At 46.9% G+C, this 13,958-nt stretch overlaps 1 protein-coding gene across 1 annotated transcript; it reads right to left on the bottom strand.

Annotated features, from left to right (window-relative positions):
• Positions 1-472: 472 nt before the first annotated feature.
• On the bottom strand, positions 473-4,815 carry LOC123103230 (fatty acid desaturase DES3). The gene is made up of 8 exons (XM_044524746.1): positions 4,380-4,815; positions 4,156-4,245; positions 3,442-3,508; positions 1,983-2,075; positions 1,689-1,874; positions 1,495-1,572; positions 1,100-1,237; positions 473-984 (listed from the first exon to the last, which is right to left on the bottom strand). The coding sequence occupies exons 1-8, from the start codon at positions 4,676-4,678 to the stop codon at positions 784-786; spliced, it is 1,152 nt and encodes a 383-aa protein (XP_044380681.1). The 5' UTR covers positions 4,679-4,815; the 3' UTR covers positions 473-783.
• Positions 4,816-13,958: the final 9,143 nt, after the last annotated feature.

Raw genomic sequence — 13,958 nt, 5'->3', positions numbered from 1 at the left:
TAAAAAGAATCTTAAGCATGAGTGCTTATTTCTTTGCTGTAGTAAAAACTGGTTTATTTTTCTAAGAAAAAATTATCAAATACACATACAGCATGATGCACTTCGGCCCTTATGCTTTTTACAACTAAAGTTGTTATCCAAAAAGAAAAAAAACAACCCCAAAAGAAAAGCTGAAACATGCCATCCGAAAAAAAATGCCATGCTTACAACTAAAGTTGTCTTCATTGTATGACTAAACTTGCCATCAATGCCACACGTGTGACACTTATCAAGGTAAAAAAATCATTATACTTGGCCTTATCGCCTTTGTATTCAGCAAGACTGCAACTACTGGAACTATGTTGTCCGATATAACCTCTGTTTCTCAAAACAAAAACAATAAAGCACCAATGATAGGATCAGGAGAAACTTTAGACAGATCTGCATAACTCCAGCAGCGAGAAACACAAAGTTCAGAAAAAGGGGTCACAGATTCCAGAATATCGATTTGGATAATAATTAATCAATCTGTTACACTGTTCCACATTCCATTCAAAATTTGTAATAAAGCTGAAACAACATCTGCTAGTTACAACCGCAATGGGAGAATGCTAGCTCTAATAAATGATCTGAATCTCGTCTCATGATGAACCAATCAACGCATCCTGTTTGTTGGCTGCGGAGCTTCCATGCTTTGGTTTCAGCTGGAAGCACCCTCTGCTTATTCTCAGCAGGCTATCGATGTCTCTATCTCTATCATGCATTCTTCCTTGAACAGTAGTAACTCCAGTTTCCAGTCTCTCATCACTTCTGCTTGTCGGCTCCGGTCCACTTGTCGCCGCTCAAGCTGGGGTCGGTTTGGTAGAAGACGACATCTCCCACGTCGCTGACAAAGTGATCGACTCTCAAGCTCTTGAGGAGGACGGTGATGAGGTGCACTGGGAGCGGGCCTGACTTCTCCGGCTCCCGGTAGTATCTGCCCAGTACTGGCCTTGCTGCCTTGGTCTGGATTTGTTGATAAAAACCAAGGTTAAAGTTGCAATTTTTTTCAGCATGCACAAGTACAATATATGGATGAGGTACATATATATATATTGAGCAGAGTAGTATTGTAACTTACTGCTTCTACTAGGTGGTAGTGAGGTATTTGGGGGAAGAGGTGGTGGATGACATGGGTGCCAATGTCATGGTGGATGTTGTTGATCCATCCATAGTCCCGATCCACAGTCGTCAGGCCACCACGGAGGTAGCTCCATTCCTGCAACAGTCATTGAGGAGCATTGGTTTGTTGGCGACATGAACATTGAATGAAATAGTAATACCATAGCAGTGCAAAACGTATCAATAAGGCAAAAAAACTGTCGCCAGTGAGTTTATTGTGCAGCTAATGTTTTCTTTCAGTGGGTATGTTTACTAAGTAGTAGCTAACATGTTCAGAAACTAGGGTAGTCCTATTTTCCTGCACTGTCATCGACCACGATATACTTGCAATAAATTAATACAGCAGGCAAGTACCTCGCCGCGGTACCATGGGAGGTCCTGGTGACCATGGTGGTGAAGATACGTCACCAAATCAAGCCACATGACATTCACCTGTTTCAAATGACATGAGACATTGCTACTTGAGTTAGTTGTTCAGTGTGAGTTGCTTAGAAGCAAGTCCGACCAACTAAACAGTTAAGAGTTGTAGATTCTGTATGGTTGCTTACAATATATGGAACCCCGTATAGCTTGAGCACAGGTACCAGGCCAAAGACACACGCCATGCCGATGAGCAGCGCAATCATCGTGAACCAGCAGGTGGTGGAGATGATCACATCACGCCTCTCCTTGGGAGTAAACAGATCGCTGCTCGGATTGAAGTGTGAGCCCTCCTTGCCCGGGCTTCTGTACCACTGGAACATCCAGTAATCAAGGGAGATTCAGTTTAGGTTTAAGTTCAGGATGCATACAGATGCAGACCTATACAAGCGACCAGCAGAATAACAAGAAGAGATTCTTACGAGGTAAACAGGGAAAGCCAGCAGTGGGAACGGTACTGAGAAGCGCAGTGTCTTTGTCCGTGGTTCCAATTTCTGGTACACCTTCTCAGTGATCTGCGCAAATCAGTCGCACATCAGCTAGGAGTAACTAAGCAGATGGAACACAAATTACACGAATGAGTATTCAGTTAAGGGTTTCAAAATATGCAATTAGAATTGTGGTTCCAGTCCACACTTGCCCTCGAGGGTGACTGTTTTGTCAGAGTGCAGATGCTCAAATGTGGTTTGATTCCAAAAAGGGCAAGAACGACAATAAGAAAAAAGGACTGGGCATTTTGAGATGCCCTAGCCAAAAAGGCTAAGATTCGATGTGCATCTTTGATCTGTGATGACTAATTTTAATCAGCAGCAGATCTGCGACTGTGAGACAATTTAAATCAATTAAAATTTTGGTTGCAAGTATCTATTGACTTAGAATTTTGGTTGCCACAAACACACACACGCTTTTGTTCTGAAAAAAGGGCAAAGGCCGGCCTACGATGACAAGCAAGATGAAGATGCCATAAAAAGGAATATATGCACCACGAAATGATGTTATTTAGAATGTTAGGTGGCTCGGCCGAGTTAAGATTCGATGCGCATCTTTGTTGATCTCTGCTGATCAACTAGGCATAATCTTTTTTACGTGTACTCTCTTTTCTCTCTCTAAAAAGATCTTAGCTTAGCGGCAGATCTGATCACGTGACAGACATGAATAGATCTACTAGCTGCCGCTGCTAGTTGTGTTTGGCATTATTATCTACGGACGGACCACATCACTTGTTTGTTGGATCTTAAATTATGTGGACTCTTTTGATGCTGCTGCTGCACAACATGTCAACATGTGGTGCCTCTGCAGCGACTGAAAAAGCAGGCAGGTGCATCGCTGCTCTCTTTCTAGTACCACTGCTAGCTATCACCTCCATGATTCATGCAGCAGCCAGATGCGATATTTGCTCAACTTTTGCTCAATTATTATTATGCCAAACTCTCTATACTTTTACTAGCGAGTGTCACTATAAAATACTCCCTCCATTTCACAATGTAGTGCTTCCTCTATCTTCGTGCTTCAACTTTGACCGTAAATTTAACTATCAAGACCAATTGCGGCGGGGCAAAAATTATATTAGTGAATTCGTATTCGAAAGAAGTTTTCAATTATATAATTTTTTCTTCCGCCGCAGTTGGTCTCGTTGATTAAATTTATGGTCAAAGTTGGATCTCGAGAAGCGCGGGCGTACTATATTTTGGAATGGAGGGAGTAAGGTGGAGGGTTCTCAAGAAAAATATCTGCCCATCGATCGAGCTGCCCTGAGTTTCTTCCTTTTTGCTTTTATGTGAGCAAAGTCCTTTGGGAATTGCAGTGATGGAGACATGCTGGAAAAAATATGTGCATGTAGTAGAGTGCCGTAGTATATGGTAGTGGGCTAGTGGTACTAACCGGGTGCCATGACTCGTCCTTTTCGATGTGGCCATGGTTCTGATGGTGCGTTCTGTGGCTGATCCTCCTGCACACACATAGCAAATCAGATTCAGATCGGCTTCAGAAAAGGTTTGATTAATCTCAGATTGGTACCACTCCATATAAATTACTCCTCCTAAACTAATTATATGTTGCTAAAGAAACTCAGATGCATGCATGATAATGGTATACTACTACTAGTACTCCAGCATTGGTGTGTGGTGTTCGAAGGACCTTGAAGACCGTGCAGCACCGCCAGCTCCTAGTAAACAAACCGTTGTCGGCAGTGATTCAATCAAACTTTTTCGTGTTGCCTTTCTTTAAAGAAAGATGGGTTTTTCCCAAGAGAAATTCTCTGCGGCCGCTTGCATGGGTCAACAGCGGTGGAACAGACATGCCTCACAGGCAACAGTGCTTTGTACGAGTAGTAAAAGTGAAATTGCTACTTCGCAACAGCAAAGTTTGTATTGCCCTTTCCAACTTCTTTCGAGTAACATATTCAGGCGCGGGTTCTCTCCCTCTCGGAGATTTTCTCAACAAAACAAAAGATTGCAAATTGCTTTTCTAGACTGGAAAACCGATAGTCCTACTACTGACTACACATTTGCGACGGAACGAGCAATAATCTGGCCCTGCAAGTAGTACCTCCCTCCTGGTTTACTTAGTAAAATGTAGTATGTACAAAATCGTTACCAGCCATTGTACGGGACGAGGATGAAGGTGTGCAGCAGGTGGCCGACGACGCTGTTGAGCGTGCCGCTGTCCGAGAAGCTCCCGTGACCACTGCAAGCGTAGATAGGTAGATGTATCAGACAGACAGTCGTATGATAGCAGCGCTGCTAGGTAGCACCAAATGTGGCACGCCGGACGCATCGATCTGGGCTGGCGGGAGCGAGAAAGAGGAAACAGCAACGCACCAGTCGTGTCCGAGGACGAAGAGCGCCCAGAACATGGTGCCCTGGACGGCCCAGTAGAGCGGCCAGAGGGCCCAGCTGTCGGCCCGCCACGCGGCGGCGGCGAGCGCCGCGACGACGGCGACGTCGCGGGCGACGTAGGAGAGGGAGCGCAGGGGGCTCTTGCGCCAGCAGTGGGCCGGCACGGCGGCGCGGACGTCGCCGATGCGGAAGGGCGGCGGCTTGGCGGCGTCGAACTCGGAGCGGTGGTCCTCGGTGGCCTTGCAGCTCGCCTCCTGCTCCGGCCTCATTGCGGGGGCCATGGCCGCGGGTGGATCTGTGCGTGTCGTGGGGGAGGGGGAGGGAGCGGGGGGCAATGGTATGGGAGGGGAGGAGAGAGAGATTCGGGAGGGGCTTGGCTTGGGTGGCCGGGCAGGGATACGCCTCTCCTCCTCTCGTCTCGTCTCAATGGAGGAGGGGTGCGGGTGGGCCGCTATTTATAAACCCAGATTATAATTGCCTGCCGGTTTGCAGCTACGGGCAAGAGCGCCTGCTAATTTTTTGCTGGTATGCCCTGGTAGGACTGAACTTCAGTGCCGTAACTGTACCTGCAGTTGGGCCAATGACATGTGGGCCTAACAGACGGCTGGCCCACATGCCATTGATCCAACTGTAGGTGCAGTTACGGCACCCAAGCAGCGTCCGCCCTAGTAGTGTACCGTAGTAGTAGTAATAGTCCTTTATGAAAACCGATTGAGTTTGGCCGGTGCACGTGCATCGTGCGAGCTTGCTGTCCATACCATGCCCAGTGGGCCCTCCTCTTTTTCTTTCTTTCTCCATAATACACGGAGAGAATAATTAAAAGATTCGCCTATAAGTGAGTTGAAATTTTTCTATGCCTAAATCTGTTTTAAGGGTAACTCGAACACGATCCCAAACAGACATTCGTTTTCTCCGAATTTCGTCCTTTTCGAGGTGGCAATGAAGCGGCGGCCGTCCGGATTTTTAAATGCGCCTGATGTGCGCCCAACGTGCGACAGCATTTTTGGCCATATCTGGTCCGCATGCATGCAAATTTTTGAAAGCAACAAAAGATATAGCTAAAATGGCAACGGCCATAGTTCATGCCAGCGGCCGCAGTTCACGTCAGTTCATGATGGCCGGCAACTCCAGCGGCCTACAGAATGATCACCCTTCAGTTTCAGCCTTCAAAATGAATGACCATAGTCCACGGCTAAGGTCTCACCTAGTTCAGGCCATCTCCGACGAACATCTCCTCTGGCGGTTCACGAACCAAGCTTCCTCTCCGGTGTCATGTTGTTCTTGTCGACGCTCATGATCGTGAGTGCCATCTCTTTTGCTTTGGGGTCGACATTGGTGACCTCGATCTCAAGCTTCTTTAGTTGAGCGGCCTCCTCAATGTCAAGCTTCCTCTTGGCGCCCTCCTCCATCTCAAGCTTCTTCGTTTGGAGTTCGAGGTATATCTTCATTTGCTCCTCCTCTTCTCCCTCACTTCCTTTTGACTCATCATGTGTTCCAAAGTTGCTTGCAAGGCCATGGAAGACGCATCGCACTTCTCGTCGGCCTTTGAGCTGGTCTTGCCCTCGGTCTCTTGAGAAAGTCTCCCTCCTCAGCCACGGTCGCCTTCCCTCCTTTCTTCTTACGAGCGACATATTGGTCTTTGAACTTGGGGCAATCTTTGATGAGCGACCAACAATGCGTGAGAGTAAATGGCTTGTTCTTGTGTTGAGCCTTGAAGGCTTCCATAGATGTGACCGCAATTATAACATGGAAGAACACAAGATGCACGAAACATAAATGGCATGCCAAGATGAAATGACACAAGATGGAAACACAAGAGGTTCATACCAAGTCACCAACGCCCAGGCCACTCACGGGGCGGGCTTCGACACTCAAGCGCGGCACAATACTTGTTGCACTCTTGTTGAATGAACCCTCATCTCTTTTGAATGAGTTGATGCTGCGGGTGCTCGCAAATTGGTAGGGTGCAAACTTCCTTCACTCATGAAAGGTTTTGTGAACTATCATCCAAAAGACGGATCCTTTTTGCTCGGCACCTTTCATTGGATCTTGGCCTATCTCCATCCAACTCTCGCAAATCAAAGTGTCCTCCTCTTGGGTGTATGATCCTGTGCGAATGCTTTGCCTCTTCTTTTGTGCTTCAGCCCTTTGGGTGTGCTCATCGATAAACAAGGGCTCCTCCGCAATGTCGAACTCTTCTTCCTTATATTCACAATACATGTCATCATCTTCATGCCATGAGTTGCCATGGTCGTCCTCATCTTCATCATGGCCGGTGAATTGGGTGTCACCAATTCACCATAATGTCGCAGCCATCCTGGCTTGTCGCGCCGGGGCCGAAAGCTTGGCCTTGGATGTTGACGTGGAAGGCCTCACCACGACCCTCAAAGATGACGTTCTCCATGAACGCGACGTAGTCAGGGTCATCGACCGTCGGCGTCGGCAGTGGCATTTCATCAAATAGCTTGCAGGTGCCGACCATGTCGGTCGAAGGGATCGACCGAGGCTACTTCCTTTGCGTCCCGTCGGATGGCTAGCCAGCGCCACTGTACCCTGGCATCACGGTGAGGTCGATGACGGCCACGGGCATGGCCGGAGCGACCACGCTGTCATTCAGCGATGTGGAGAACCGTGTCTGCCCATGGCCATGCAGCGGCGTCGCACAATACCCGGGCGTCTCCGATGTGATGGATGAGCTTGGGAACCGGTACTGCGGAGGACGAACGGCCGACAAGCATGTGCTAGCCGCGACCATGGCAGTGACTGAGAGAATGGTTGGTGGGTGTCGGCACAACCCTAACATGAGGAGGGCATGCACCTTGGCAATGATGGACTCATTGTCGTCGACGTCGGCCTGGTGTTGTGTGGCACGCCACGCGGCCGCCTCGGTGGCATAGTCGGCAATGGCCTTTTTCTCCGCCACCTTTACTTGCTGGTTCCTCATCTTGGTCGATTCGGCATCGAGCTTGGCGAGCTCCACCGGTGTGAGCTCCGACCGCAGCTTCTTGGTAGCCTTCTTCTTCATCGTGGGGCGTGCGGTTGCGGCCGGGTCGCCGGGTTTCGTCGGGGCGCCGGGCATAGAGGAGGGAGGGGAGGGGGGGTGCGAGAGGGTTTTGGGAAAAATGGAGAGAAAGTGGTCGGTGTTGGGGAACATAGTAATTTCAAAAAAATTCCTACGCACACGCAAGATCATGGTGATGCATAGCAACGAGAGGGGAGAGTGTGTCCACGTACCCTCGTAGACCGAAAGCGGAAGCGTTAGCACAACGCGGTTGATGTAGTCATACGTCTTCACGATTCGACCGATCAAGTATCGAACGCATGGCACCTCCGAGTTCTGCACACGTTCAACTCGATGACGTCCCTCGAACTCCGATCCAGCCGAGTGTTGAGGGAGAGTTTCGTCAGCACGACGGCGTGGTGACGATGATGATGTTCTACCAATGCAGGGCTTTGCCTAAGCACCGCTACGATATGATCGAGGTGGATTATGGTGGAGGGGGGCACCGCACACGGCTAAGAGATCAAGAGATCAATTGTTGTATCTTTGGGGTGCCCCCTGCCCCCGTATATAAAGGAGTGGAGGAGGGGTAGGGCCGGCCCTCTCTATGGCGCGCCCTAGGGGAGTCCTACTCCCATCGGGAGTAGGATTCCCCCTTTCCTAGTAGAACTAGGAGCCCTTCCAGGTAGTAGGAGTAGGAGGAAAGGAAAGGGAAGGGAAAAGGAGAAGGAAGGAAGGGGGCGCCCCCCTCCCTAGTCCAATTCGGACCAGCCCATGGGGAGGGGTGCGGCCAACCTTTGAGGCCTTTCTCTCCTTTCCCGTATGGCCCATTAAGGCCCAATACGAATTCCCGTAACTCCCTGGTACTCTCGAAAATATTCGAATCACTCGGAACCTTTCCGATGTCCAAATATAGTCGTCCAATATATCGATCTTTACGTCTCAACCATTTCGAGACTCCTCGTCATGTCCCTGATATCATCCGGGACTCCGAACTCCTTCGGTACATCAAAACACATAAACTCATAATATAACTGTCATCGAACTTTAAGCGTGCGGACCCTACGGGTTCGAGAACTATGTAGACATGACCGAGACACGTCTCCGGTCAATAACCAATAGCGGAACCTGGATGCTCATATTGGCTCCTACATATTCTATGAAGATCTTTATCGGTCAAACCGCATAACAACATACGTTGTTCCCTTTGTCATCGGTATGTTACTTGCCCGAGATTCGATCGTCGGTATCTCAATAACTAGTTCAATCTCGTTACCGGCAAGTCTCTTTACTCGTTTTGTAATACATCATCCCGCAACTAACTCATTAGTTGCAATGCTCGCAAGGCTTAAGTGATGTGCATTACCGAGAGGGCCCAGAGATACCTCTCCGACAATCGGAGTGACAAATCCTAATCTCGAAATACGCCAACCCAACAAGTACCTTCGGAGACACCTGTAGAGCACCTTTATAATCACCCAGTTACGTTGTGACGTTTGGTAGCACACAAAGTGTTCCTCCGGTAAACGGGAGCTGCATAATCTCATAGTCATAGGAACATGTATAAGTCATGAAGAAAGCAATAGCAACGTACTAAATGATCGGGTGCTAAGCTAACGGAATGGGTCATGTCAATCACGTCATTCTCCTAATGATGTGACCCCGTTAATCAAATGACAACTCATGTCTATGGTTAGGAAACATAACCATCTTTGATCAACGAGCTAGTCAAGTAGAGGCATACTAGTGACAATCTGTTTGTCTATGTATTCACACATGTATTATGTTTCCAGTTAATACAATTCTAGCATGAATAATAAATATTTATCATGATATAAGGAAATAAATAATAACTTTATTATTGCCTCTAGGGCATATTTCCTTCAGTCTCCCACTTGCACTAGAGTCAATAATCTAGTTCACATCGCCATGTGATTTAACGTCAATAGTTCACATCACCATGTGATTAACACCCATAGTTCACATCGTCATGTGACCAACACCCAAAGGGTTTACTAGAGTCAATAATCTAGTTCACATCTCTATGTGATTAATACTCAAAGAGTACTAAGGTGTGATCATGTTTTGCTTGTGAGGGAAGTTTAGTCAACGGGTCTGCTACATTCAGATTCGTATGTATTTTGCAAATTTCTATGTCAACAATGCTCTGCACGGAGCTACTCTAGCTAATTGCTCCCACTTTCAATATGTATCCAGATTGAGACTTTGAGTCATCTGGATCAGTGTCAAAACTTGCATCGACGTAACCCTTTACGACGAACCTTTTGTCACCTCCATAATCGAGAAACATATCCTTATTCCACTAAGGATAATTTTGACCAATGTCCAGTGATCTACTCCTAGATCACTATTGCACTCCCTTTCCAAACTCAGGGCAGGGTATACAATAGGTCTGGTACACAGCATGGCATACTTTATAGAACCTATGGCTGAGGCATAGGGAATGACTTTCATTCTCTCTCTATCTTCTGTCGTGGTCGGGTTTTGAGTCTTACTCAACTTCACACCTTGTAACACAGGCAAGAACTCCTTCTTTGACTGTTCCATTTTGAACTACTTCAAAATCTTGTCAAGGTATGTACTCATTGAAAAACTTATCAAGCGTCTTGATCTATCTCTATAGATCTTGATGCTCAATATGTAAGTAGCTTCACCGAGGTCTTTCTCTGAAAAACTCCTTTCAAACATTCCTTTATGCTTTGCAGAGTAATTCTACATTATCTCCGATCAACAATATGTCATTCACATATACTTATCAAAAATGTTGTAGTGCTCCCACTCACTTTCTTGTAAATACAGGCTTCACCGCAAGTCTGTATAAAACTATATGCTTTGATCAACTTATCAAAGCGTATATTCCAACTCCGAGATGCTTGCACCAGTCCATAGATGGATCGCTGGAGCTTGCATATTTTGTTAGTACCTTTAGGATTGACAAAACCTTCTGGTTGCATCATATACAACTCTTCTTTAATCAATCCATTAAGGAATGCAGTTTTGTTTATCCATTTGCCAGATTTCATAAAATGCGGCAATTGCTAACATGATTTGGACAGACTTAAGCATAGATACGAGTGAGAAACTCTCATCGTAGTCAACACCTTGAACTTGTCGAAAACCTTTTTGCGACAATTCTTGCTTTGTAGATAGTAACACTACTATCAATGTCCGTCTTCCTCTTGAAGATCCATTTAATCCCAATGGCTCGCCGATCAATGGGCAAGTCAATCAAAGTCCATACTTTGTTCTCATACATGGATCTCACCTCAGATTTCATGGCCTCAAGCCATTTCAAGGAATCTGGGCTCATCATCGCTTCCTCATAGTTCGTAGGCTCGTCATGGTCAACTAACATGACCTCCAGAACAGGATTACCGTACCACTCTGGTGCGGATCTCACTCTGGTTTACCTACGAGGTTCGGTAGCAACTTGATCTGAAGTTACATGATCATCATCATTAGCTTCCTCACTAATTGGTGTAGTAGTCATAGGAGCATATTTCTATGATGAACTACTTTCCAATAAGGGAGGAGGTACAGTTACCTCATCAAGTTCTACTTTCCTCCCACTCACTTCTTTCGAGCGAAACACCTTCTCTAGAAAGGATCCATTCTTAGTAATGAATATCTTGCCTTCGGATCTGTGATAGAAGGTGTACCCAACATTTTCTTCTGGGTATCCTATGAAGACGCACTTCTCTAATTTGGGTTTGAGCTTATCAGGTTGAAACTTTTTCACATAAGCATTGCAACCTCAAACTTTAAGAAACAACAGCTTAGGTTTCTTGCCAAACCATAGTTCATATGGTGTTGTCTCAACGGATTTAGATGGTGCCCTATTTAACGTGAATGTAGTTGTCTCTAATGCATGACCCCAAAATGATAGCGGTAAATCAGTAAGAGACGTCATAGATCGCACCATATCTAATAAAGTATGGTTACGACATTCAGACACACCATTACACTGTGGTGTTCCAGGTGGCGTGAGTAGTGAAACTATTTCACATTGTTTTAACTGAAGGCCAAACTCGTAACTCAAATATTTTACTTCTGCGATCATATCGTAGAAACTTTTATTTTTGTTACGATGATTCTCCACTTCACTATGAAATTCTTTGAACTTTTCAAATGTTTCAGACTTGTGTTTCATCAAGTAGATATACTCATATCTGCTCAAATCATCTGTGAAGATTAGAAAATAATGATACCTGCCGCAAGCCTCAATATTCATCGGACCACATACATCAGTATGTATGATTTTCAACAAATCTTTTGCTCGCACCATTGTTCCGGAGAACGAAGTCTTAGTCATCTTGCCCATGAGGCATGGTTCGCAAGCATCAACTGATTCATAATCAAGTGCTTCCAAAAGCCCATCAGCATGGATTTTCTTCGTGCGCTTTGCACCAATATGACCTAAACGGCATTGCCACAAATAAGTTGCACTATCATTATTAAATTTGCATCTTTTGGCTTCAATATTATGAAAATGTGTATCACCACGATCGAGATCCAACAAACCATTTTCATTGGGTGTATGACCATAGAAGTTTTTATTCATGTAAACAGAACAACAATTATTCTCTAACTTACATGAATAACCGTATTGCAATAAACATGATCCAATCATATTCATGCTCAATGCAAACACTAAATATCATTTATTTTAGGTTTAACACTAATCTTGAAAGTATAGGGAGTGTGCGATGATGATCATATCAATCTTGGAACCATTTCCAATACACATCGTCACTTCAACCTTAACTAGTCTCTGTTCATTCTTGTCACATCCTAGTTAGCCATGCATTAGAGTGTTGCATCATGTTTACTCTTTCATCAGAAACCTGAAATGGGGATGACAGAACCCCCAGTCCCCTCTGAATCCAATTAGGGTTTACTAAAAACTTTTTCAATGAATCTGAAATGCCCTTCTAAAATGCCCATCATTTTTGTCTTGGTTCAGAACCTCTGCCAAAAGTGGTGCACATTTTCCTAGGCCAGCTTAGAGTTTTTGAATTAAATCATAAATATTTGAATTTGGGCATTTAAAATTATATAAAATATTTAAATGCTCAAATATCTCCAAACTAAAATGTTTCATGTTGGAAATAATCCAACTATGGACCAGGAGTAGTTTGGTGATTTTAGGAGTAGCCTAAGTATTTTATTTAATTCAACAAAGTTGCAGAAGTATTAAAAAACAGAAAACAGAAAGAAATGGAAAAAAACTTACCTGGCGCCTGCTCCCGGCCCACCTGCCGGCCCAGCCCAGCGCCGCTCCAGCGAGCTGCTTGCCGGCCAGGCAGGCAGGCAGGTGCCCGACGGCGACCGCAGCGCACGCCACGCACCTGCTCGCCGCCTCGCCGCTCCCCGCGCCCGGTGACGTCGTGGACCGGCCTCCCTCGCTCCCCCGAACCCCCCAGACACCCCCTCTCCTCTCCAGCTCCTCCCCCTCGCGCTCCCCCGCCATGGCCGACGCCACCATCGCCGTGCCTTCGTCGTAGCCGTGCTCCCCGCCGCCCGTGCGTCCTCTCACCGTGTCCAGGAGCTCCGCCGCTGTCCACTCCATCGAGCAAGCCGAGCCCCGAGCGCTCGCAACGCCCGAGTCCACCGCAACGACCTCGCCGGAACCGCCGTCGCCGGAGATCCCCTTCAACGTCGTCGTCGCTCCGGTCCATCTCCGGCCACGCCAAGGGCTTCGTCGCACTCACTATGAGCTTAGCCATCTTCCCCTCCCTTCCGTTCTTGCTCCCGAGCCGTGTAGCAACCTCCCGGAGCTCAACCGCACCCACCGCCGTGGAGCTCGTCGCCGACGTGCTCCCGGTCACCCTCCGGCCACAAACTGGTGTCCATCATACTCACCGTGTCACTTAGCACCTAGCTAGCCACTCCCCGAGCCTCACCGACCCCTCTAGCGTCAAGTTCGTTGTCGGCCGAACCCCGGTGGCCGCCAAAGTCGTCGCCGGCGCCAACTCCGGCCACCCCGACCCCAACGGACTCCACCAAGAGCTGCGGCTCGTCCCCAGCTCCACTCCGGTGGTCTCCGCGACCCATTTGGTGGCCGAAACGGCCAAAACCACTTCCGCCGCCGCGTCGGGCTCGCCGGCGGCTAAACGCCGGTGCAGCCGACCCGGGTTTGACCACGGGTGGGCCCTGGTTGACTCCCCTGAGTCAATGACAGGTGGGGCCCAGCCCTGTTAATTAAACAGGTTTAGTTTTAATTAAACTTTAATTAATTTAATCACCCTGACATGCGGGACCCACTGTCAGGTTTGACCCGGACGTGTTCCGTTGACCTGCTGACGTCACACTGACGTCAGGCTGACGCAATAATTGATTTTCTGGAATTATTCTAATATAGGAAATTCCAGAATATAAATTAAAACTTCAATAATTCATAACTTTTATTCTGTAACTCCAATCAGACAAATTATATATGAAAAATGATCAGAAAAATCCAATCTATCCATCTGTACTATTTTCATGCATGATTAAACAAGTTAACCTGATGTTTAATGCAGAACAAGGAAAGGCACTTT

This window comes from Triticum aestivum, chromosome 5A, assembly GCF_018294505.1.
Source record: "Triticum aestivum cultivar Chinese Spring chromosome 5A, IWGSC CS RefSeq v2.1, whole genome shotgun sequence".
Taxonomy (NCBI): Eukaryota; Viridiplantae; Streptophyta; class Magnoliopsida; order Poales; family Poaceae; genus Triticum; species Triticum aestivum.
Note: the sequence above shows the minus strand (reverse complement) of the source record. Positions and strands in the feature narration are given on the sequence as shown.